At 37.7% G+C, this 9,313-nt stretch overlaps 1 protein-coding gene and 1 long non-coding RNA gene across 4 annotated transcripts in view; both read left to right on the top strand.

Moving 5' to 3' along the window:
- The first annotated feature begins 392 nt into the window (after positions 1-392).
- The window catches only part of NOVA1 (NOVA alternative splicing regulator 1), a 142,246-nt gene continuing 133,325 nt past the window's right edge, over positions 393-9,313 (top strand). For 2 of the 3 annotated variants that reach the window (XM_021539320.4, XM_021539319.4), the window contains exons 1-2: positions 393-566; positions 2,464-2,607. In XM_021539320.4, the coding sequence (XP_021394995.1) occupies positions 431-566; positions 2,464-2,607 (280 nt within the window). In that variant the 5' untranslated portion in view covers positions 393-430. Of the gene's footprint in view, positions 567-733; positions 1,191-2,463; positions 2,608-9,313 lie in introns of those variants that run through there. The other variant, XM_085580427.1, reaches the window with a different exon arrangement.
- The window catches only part of LOC146767350 (uncharacterized), a 39,695-nt gene continuing 32,995 nt past the window's right edge, over positions 2,614-9,313 (top strand). Inside the window, exon 1 of the long non-coding RNA XR_014955622.1 lies at positions 2,614-8,427. This is a non-coding gene — a long non-coding RNA (uncharacterized LOC146767350). The remainder of the gene's footprint in view (positions 8,428-9,313) is intronic.

Below are 9,313 nucleotides of genomic sequence, written 5' to 3'. Positions count from 1 at the left end.
TCACTCTCTCCCCTCCTCTCCTCTCCCACTCACTCTGTCCTCTCCTCCTCCTGTCTCACTCTTTTCATTCTTTCCCCTCCTCTCCTCTCCCCCTTTCTTTTCCCTCTCTCGCCCCCCTCGTTCCCCTGTCTCCCTTCTCCTCATCTCCTGACACTGCACTGCAGCTGCTCCTCCAGTCCAGTCCTGCCCGCTTCCCTCCCTCCTTTCCCTTCCCTCCCCCCGGGTGCCAGATAAACAAGGCGCGCAGCATCCTCGACAATCCCGATCTTAGCTCTACATTTTCGAAAAGGACAAGAGAACGGGACAAGCCCCCTCCCCTCCTCCTCCTCCTCCACCCCTTTCCTTCTCCTCCTCCTCCTCCTCCCCCCTTCCCTCCCTGCCCCCCCACCAGAGAAGGGAAGAGACAATTCTCCTCCGAGCAGCAGCAAACATGATGGCGGCAGCTCCCATCCAGCAGAACGGGACCCACACCGGGGTTCCCATAGACCTGGACCCGCCGGACTCCCGGAAAAGACCGCTTGAAGCCCCCCCTGAAGCCGGCAGCACCAAGAGGACCAACACGGGCGGTGGGTATATCCTCTGTCACCTCCCTCCCACCCCCACCCCCCCGCCCTACCCACCCACCTCTCCGCTTCCCTACCTGCTTGCCTGCCTCTTCCAACCCCCCACCTCCCCCCCCCCCCCCCCCCGCCCAAAGATTCCCATTTCTCTAATGTTATCATTCATCAAAATGGCGTCGGTTTTCAGCATCTACCAGTCTTTTTATTTAATATCCACGCTGGGGCTGCACAGCCGTGACCCTACGGAGGCGAGGAGGGAGCACAAGGGGCTCCCGCAGCCCAGCTATCTCCCTCGCCCGTTTAAGGATGGGCGACAATAAATGGCAGCTGGAAAGAGACGGCAAAAGCTCTTCCCTCCTTCCACATCCTCGGGGTCGCAAGTTGAATTTCAGCCTTGCCGTGCGTTTTCCTCCTCCTTGGCCTCACTTCCATTGTCAGCGCGTACACGGCGTGTGTTTGCCGTGCCGAGCCGGGGGCGAGGGCTGGCTGGTGGCGGGGGGAGTCGCCCCTCGGCTACGGGGACTCGCTAGTTAACATCCTGCTGTTCCTGGAGGAGATGAGTTATAACGGGACCAGCATCTCCTTTCCCCGTTTGCGCTGGAGTCGTCATAACAATGCACCGAGGCAGAGGTGAATTTATTTGCCCAATGTTGAGAGCAGTGGTCTGGCTATACATAGTGCATGGTTCCCCAGCTATGGTAGTACGGGTGGGCACCACTGTCACACACAGGCACTAACTGAGATGCTTTATAGTCATAGAGAAGTATTGTGAACTCAGATTAATTTCTTCTGCTTAGGAGTAAAAAAAATACCCAAAGAACCAACTTTATGGAACAGGTTTCTTGATATTTTGATAGCTGTGCCAATGGGACATTGCCATAATTGCTGGGGAGAACACAAGTCTGGGGAGCCAGCGTATCCCTGTTGCCTTGCACTTCTTCAGAGACAGTTATGGAAAGGTCCTCAGACTACAGTATAGCTGGATTTAGCAGTTGCATGAGGGTACTGAAAATTTTGCAGTTTCCAAATCAGACCGGGATCCGTTTTTCTTTCTCCCCTCCGTTCATTCTATATATTTTTTTCCTGTTTTGATGGTATGCTTTAGTGCTAGTGGTGGGTAGAGGACTGGCATTGTCTATCTCGTCACCTTTTAAGTGTATTTAAAATAAGTGACTTAGGCTTTTGATCAATTGGGAAAAATTCTTCTTAGTGTCCTTTAATTAATGAGCTTAAAAGAGATCATTGTCACTTAAGAAGTGCTAAAGGAATACATGAGGATTACTTAGGCAAGTGATTCCATCCTCACTATGTTGAGTTGTTTTCTTGGCAGTGGCTGAAATGCTTGGAATAAAACCCCACATTTTGGGTGGGTTATTTGGTAGCAGAGTAGTCGTTTTGCTCACTTAAGAAGAATGCAAGCAATAGCTAATTGCTGTTCTCATGTGTTTGCTAATGACAAACAAATAGCCCATTAGAATTTACAATTCGTTCTTTCCTGGTTTTGTAATTTCTTTTGCAGTATTTCCAAGCAAGGTTGTAGTTGTCACTAACCACGTTTTCATGCAGGGCTTTAGTTTTTTTAAAGGGGTCTGATCTTTTCTGCATGCTGTGGTTACCATTGCAAAAGAAAAAAAAAAAATCTACCTTTGAAATTTAATTGCAATATTATTGTTTAACTGAATTAAGGAACCTCTGTGGGTTCTTTGCTTAGAATAAAAGTAGATATTTTAAACTGTCAAAGGCATAGGCTAAACATGTCTTGTATAATGACGCAACTGGTTAGATATAAATGCATGAATTAGTGAAGGAGTTTAAAGATGTAACCTTTTGTTTATTTGTGGGTCTGGGGAGGAAAAATGACAACTTATAAGCCATATTAACCATGCATATCTCAATTTTTCAGAGGATGGCCAGTATTTTCTAAAGGTCCTCATACCTAGTTATGCTGCTGGATCTATAATTGGGAAGGGAGGACAGACAATTGTTCAGTTGCAGAAAGAGACTGGGGCCACCATCAAGCTGTCTAAATCCAAAGATTTTTATCCAGGTAGGTGCAAAAATTAGCCAATTCTTTTTTTTTTTTAAATTCTCAGGCATGTATGTAAATTTCAGTGTGTTTGATATATTGATGGTCAAGCTTCCAGTGCAGCAGGAAGCATTGTCTCAGAAAAGTATGCTTCAAAGTGCAATTGTGAATATAAATGTTCTGTCTGTTTTAACTTATGGAATGGGCTGAACTGGATACTAACTGCTTGAAATAAGTTTAAAGTAATTTACAGTATTTCTACAAAATATTATTTTCATTAACATTGACTGCTTTATTTTTTGTTAAGAAAAAAAATCTAGCTTTAAGGAACCAATGTGACAGGTGGCGTAAAGATAATTGTTCGTTTGAAGTTTCCAGACATTATAATGACAATTAAGCTAGAATGAGTAAAAATGAGGGACTGCCTTGTAAAGAATGAGCCATTTACTTTAAATCCATTATGTACCTTCTTTCTGCTTCACTGCTTTGTTCATTGGCTCTGGAGTGAAGTAAAGAGGACAAGTGCTGCTCTTTAGATATTCTTTATATTATGTTTATCATGATGGTGAAAGAAAAATCTGTTATAAAACTGAAATACTTTGGATGAATTAAAAAATTAGCATTTTATGTTAGCTGTATTAGTGCACATGAGAAGTTTATAATATTTGAGTATAACAGTAATAAATACCTGAATTAGCATTCCTCCTTTATAAGATTTCTGAAGAGGGAGTCTTATATAATGATAGACAAGATTTTAGCTTCTGCAGTTGAATAATTGGGGATTTTTTTCATCAAGATGATCAAATTAGCATTCTGTAATTGGACTTTGCTCTAAAGGACTTTCTAAAAACTGATGCAAAATAACATAGCTGACACTTTTGTGTTTTGATTTTGTTATTTTTGAAGAGTAACTGGTGGTTTAGAATTGAGTTGACTAGCTGTTGCTGACTTTTTTTTGTTGGAAAATAATAGCTGCTTTGCCTTCACTCTGTTTTAACGAGACTGAATTCTACAAAGTAGCAAAAGCAGTTGGTATGGATGTAAACAGAACACTAACATTGGAGTATTGAGCTTTCGTGTCCTCTGACTTTACTGTCAGGCAGAAGGGGGTAACTTTTTATTAACAGAGATATTTTGGATATTTACAAATATGATTGTTGATGTGGAAATTCTAATGCACCTGTTGTACATCTCCTTAACGAATGTAGTTTATAATACTGAAAAGTCAGAGATTGAAATGTTGAATGTAGATTTGATTTTTCTGTTGCAAGTTACAATTTATGAACTGATGTGTGTTGCTTTTTAAGCTTTTTTTACTTTTTTTTTAGAAAGGTAGGAAAAACATTATCCTTTATTTTGAAAGGTGTGTTAGGATAAAAAAAAACAAATGTAGAATTGTGAAAACTCTTGAAAGAAATAAAGTATTCTAAAGAGCCTGATTGCAGAATTAATAACATAATCTGGGTAAAGGGCTGCAATAGTAAATTAAATTCGCTGTCAATAGATGAAAATGAAATAGATTTTCTGCATTATACATGAGGGGTTATCAGATATGCAAGGATGTTACAGAAAATTGGTGTTTATGAAGAATATTCCAAATACCAAATTATGAGCCTTTTCATTTTACTACAGTTTATTTACACTCACTTGGAAAGGACGCTCCAAAGATTAGATCTTTTGTTCAGTGCTCTAGTATAGTTCCTCTATTTTCTGATTAAATCAGAATTTCTTTTTTACTTTGTGTAGGAAACTGTAAAGATGCAGCAGTATTAACAGAAGAACCTTTCAAAAATAAAAAGTCTCAAGCTAGAAAGACATGAGAAAAACATTTGCGGCATAAACATTCTCTCTTAAAATCAGAAGCAATAATAACCAGGACAGGGCCACTCAAACATTTTCACAGTAACAGGTGCAAATGAAGTTCCAGTTTGACTTTATACAGTCTGCCTTGAATTTGCAGCCACGTTGTGTCATAGGGAGAGTGTGTGCTTTAAGGAAGCTGGTGACTGATAGCTGCTAAAGCATGGAACAGGGATGGGAAATGGATTCCAGCGTGGCTAGCTCTTGTTAGTATTTCTGTTTGCGTCTGACCACCAGCCCATGGAATTTTCAGAGGTCCTGTCATTCCTTGAGCTGTTGGCTTTTGGGTTTCTTCCAGACTCTCTTGCTCATATAACATAGGAAATACAAACCTTGTGAAAGAGATAAGACAAAGTTATGATTAATTTTTCTTATGAAGTTTTTTTAAACAATTACTGTTTTCCTAATAGATGCCGCTTAGTCCTTACCTCTGATGCTTGTGATTACAAATATGTTTAATGTATGTTTCGCGGTGGAATGTTCTGTCGTTGAAGCTTCTATAAAAGTTTTCTGTATTTCCGAAAAGTTTTAGAAAAGTGAGTAAGATCCTGTTTGGAAGGGAGGAAGGTGCTTGTAATACAGAAGTTACGAGTAGTTCCTATGATCTAATAGTGTTTTTTTCTTTTCCCTCTGTGATATAGGACTTCAGTATGCAGACTGATTTCTGTTGGAAAAGGTGACATAATTACTGAAGAATTATATGGCAGCTCTAATTACAAGAAATTGAAGGAAAAAACAACTTTGCATTAAACATTTTAGTTTACAAGATAGGAAGCAGTATACAAATATATTACTGTCCACTACAGTTTTATTTTTGAGTACACAATTTATTGTTCTCTTTTCAGGTTACCCGCTGACTTTTTCTTGTTGTCTGGACTCCTGCAATTTGACTTTGGATATTCTGATTCTTTTCTGTTCAGGCATGTCCCCCAAGACTAGCAGAAATAAAATTAAAATGGCATAATATGCCCTACTTTTAAACTAAATGGTACTGATCCTTCTGCATAGAAAGTACAGTGTGTATTGACTACTAGGTTTTGGTTTAAAAATTGAATACAGACTTAGCTAACTTGATAAAGATAGTGGCTCTTCTGAAGCTATTATAATATATGTTTTTTTTTAATAATAGAAAAAAGATTATTTCTGTTGTCTGAAGCTGTCATTGCTTATGTGTTTCTCATTCTGCATTTTAGTGAGCACGGGACTCAAAGCCACTCAGGCCATGTATATTTCTCCCTTGCAAACGCTGCTGTATACTCTGTCTCTCTCTTTCCTCGTGCACAGACTCTCTCCCTCCCTCTCTGCATTCCCGCTCCGGTCTTTCACAAATGCACACACATGCACAAAATTATGTTACATCACATCATGTTTATCTTGCAACAGGATCTTGCCTGATCTGAACTTGGTGCTTGAGTGAATTTGAACTTGGTCAGTGTTTTTCAGTTTATTGGAATATGATGTCATAGGTGTACTTAGATAATATTAAGAGCTGAGATTAATAAAGGCAAAATTAAATGAGGATAAGATTTTACTGGTTTTAGAAATATATTAGATATGTTGTTCTTATAGCAGATTTCTAGTTAGTAGTTACATAAATGTTTGGAGAATATAAAAGGTACAAGTTTCCTCTTCCATCTCATGTAGACAGTGTATGAAATATTGTGTGCCTATTTTGTGCTTTTATCCAGGGACTTCTATTTTTAGATGTTTTCTGTTTAAATATTATTTTTTTAAATCATTCATGTGTTATGGGATATAGTCTAGCTAATCTTTGCACCAGTCCCCTTCTGAAAATGCTCTTATTCTGACTCTTAAAGACCTTTCAAAAACATTGAATGTATAAGTAACACATTAAGTTACAGGAATTTATAATTAATAATCTTATAGCATCATTACTCCTATAAACTACTAGAAAGGAGAAAGGTGTAATATATCCAGCTTGGCTCTCCATTATTATTTCCTTTATAGAAATAGAGTTTATCATGTTAATTTATAACACTTAAAAAATCTAGTAAGGAAAGAAATGTTTTAAAAATCAGCACTTGAAATAATGTCGAAGTGATATACTGCTTTTTCAGCTGTGGAAAAGAGTAATGGAGTTAGAAGCAAGAATGGCTTTAGTTATTAGCTATTTGTTGTTCTGCTTCCTTGAGGGGCTTTGTCATACATCAATAAATGCATTTCATTTTTTTTCTTGATTCTTTTTTTTTTTTTTCTGAAGTGTTGACATTAGCTAATTAGACACTACATAAGTATATATGTAAGATTTTCAGATTCTGTTGTAAACATTTATATAAGTAATTCAAGGATAATGGGACTGAGGAAATTACTAAATAGTGAGCAGAGATTTCAGAGGTGGAATCTAGAGCTGTATAGATTTTTAAAGTAATCACTGATCTTTGTACTAGTTTATAAAAAAGAGACCAGCCACCAAAACCTCCCAAGTGTTGATTGCCAGCTGTTCAGAGAGATAATTCTCAGTTGGACAGTTGTCTGTTGCCTGGTTACTGAAACAGAATTAAAAAAAAAAGTTAGCTTGTTAGCCAGCAGATCTGTAGTATTTTGCATTTAAAAGGGAGCTGAAACTATGTAACTTAGTAGGATCTTGAGATTGTTACATATCTGACTTGTCCTGTGTACTCTCATGTAGCAGATTCTAATTTGGTAGGCCTAGAGAAGTTTTGAGAAGTTAAAGTAGAAATTTGGCACTCATTTTTTATCTGCAGGGAGTTATTCATGTTAATGAGTAAATCAACTTTGACAAAGTAAATAGCTTTGGTTTGCAAGAAAGTGCTGTGTCTTTGTCTTGTGTAGAAAGGTTTATAGGAACTTCTGACAATTTGGAATGGTTAGTCTAACTTTAATAAATGATACAGGCTAATAACTAACTTTGTTTTCAAAATAAAGAATAAATTGAGGACAGCTGTTATGACAGGAAAATGCCATATTTTAACAATTCAACATTTTTTTGTGATTGCTTTTACCTAGGTTTTGATATATTTGAAAACTGAAGTATTTTCAGTAGGTTGGAAAGCTTATGTCGATGAAGGTGCTTCTAGTAACAGCATTGTATTTTGATAAAGTCAGGATTTCTGTAGAGCAATTATTAATTAAAAAAAAAATAAGACTTAAGTTTTCCCCTTTAATGAAGTTTATAACTTTGATACAATAATTCAATAGTTTTTTATAGATAGATCCAAGTTTGAATGGATTCCTGATAGAGAATAGGTGTTAGAGACAATATTAAAAAAACATAAATAAGGAATGTCTGAATCTGTTGCTTTCCTCTTCTGCCTTGTGCAGTAAACAAAACATGTGCTTGCTTTTCTTAATGGATGCAACCTGTAACAAGCAATGTCTTTTTCAAATACTCTTTGATCTTGCTTGTTCTTTAGTTTAGTTCTTTCATTAGTTTAGATATTGTCCTCAGTAGTTGACTAGAGAATTTATTTTGTCAGTGATCACTATCTTTTTGGCCAGGGAAGAAAACCTTGGATTTAGTGAATTTGTTAGGCTAGCCTCCAGAAATGGAGCATAAAGTGGTTGGGGAAGATGGCTTGCATCTTGTTGCTATCATATTTCTGTCTTTGGACACAGCTCTCACATAAAGTTAAGCAACAACTATAAAGATTTGACTGGCAAATATTTTGGAGACTCACTGTTGCATCTTGCAGCAGTGCAGTCAGCTATCCAATCCCTCTTTGAATTTATTTTTTTTCTTAGCATTTATCAATAGGCCATTGGGAATTAATGGCTTGGTGAGGAGTATTGTAGTTGCCAGTTGCCCAGTGCTGGAATGCTGCAGGTAATTGGGCTGGAGTGGTGAGAGCTGTGGCCGTGTGCTTCTCACGTTGCACTGCAGCTGCTGTTGATCTTAATTAATCTGACCCTCAGAGGCTGCAGTGTCATGGTATAAAGCGCAGTGCATATTAGAAATTCGAAGGCTGCTTTTCTGACTCTTACTGATGGCCATTTTTCTAGGTAGGCCTTTTGATTTTTCTACTTGCATTTGTTTGACACTAGCATAAAATTCTTAATGTACTTCAATCTAAAACTCTAATATGTTTTTCCTGTTTATCAAATCTATCTGTCGAGTAATGAAGCTGATACACGTGTTTTTGAAATGTTCATGGTTATAATGGATTTAGCAAAAATATTTCAGCTTATTCTGACAACAACTATTGTCTGTAAATGAAAAGAGTTATGCTGTGTCTGGTATGAATTTCTGGTGCAGTGTACTATGTTCTATAATGGGAATGCTTAGTGCTTGTTTTATTTAGCCCAGCCTTGTGGTTAAGGGCTTCTAGTAGCATGGAAACATGGAGAGTTGGAATTTGGTGTTGGCAAATGGAATCAATTAGTGTGCTGTGCATGTGCAAGGTTTTTAATTTACTGTTGATATATGACTGTCTTCATTCTGACTGCATGACATAGATTTAGGAAAATAGGAGGTTCCTTACAATTCACTCTGGTATTCAGGGTCATTTTCCTTCCCCCAGAGGAAATATCAAACTATACTGTAACCTAGAGATCTCATGAGTGTTCCAGGACAGATCTGTGTAGCTCTATTCCATCCCATTTTTGTTTTGATTTCCGGTTTCTCCATCCCAACTTATGGCTATTCATGGCATTATAAAGATTCAACTATACTGCTTGTATTTTGATTAAAAATAGAGAAAGGATTGTCAGAATACTCTGCTTTTAATTTTCCCTGTATTTGATAGACATGTAAAATACTTTAATACATAAAAATCACAAGATCTAAATTCCTACCCACCCATATGAACTTGTTTTCACTTTAACATATTGAATAATTATGTTTGAAATTCCAGTAATATTACTTAATGTTAGGTGTGCTGCTCTTGAT

Source organism: Lonchura striata, chromosome 5 (assembly GCF_050655825.1).
Source record: "Lonchura striata isolate lonStrDom1 chromosome 5, ASM5065582v1, whole genome shotgun sequence".
In the NCBI taxonomy this organism is placed as follows: Eukaryota; Metazoa; Chordata; class Aves; order Passeriformes; family Estrildidae; genus Lonchura; species Lonchura striata.
This window is presented reverse-complemented; position numbering and strand designations above follow the sequence as displayed.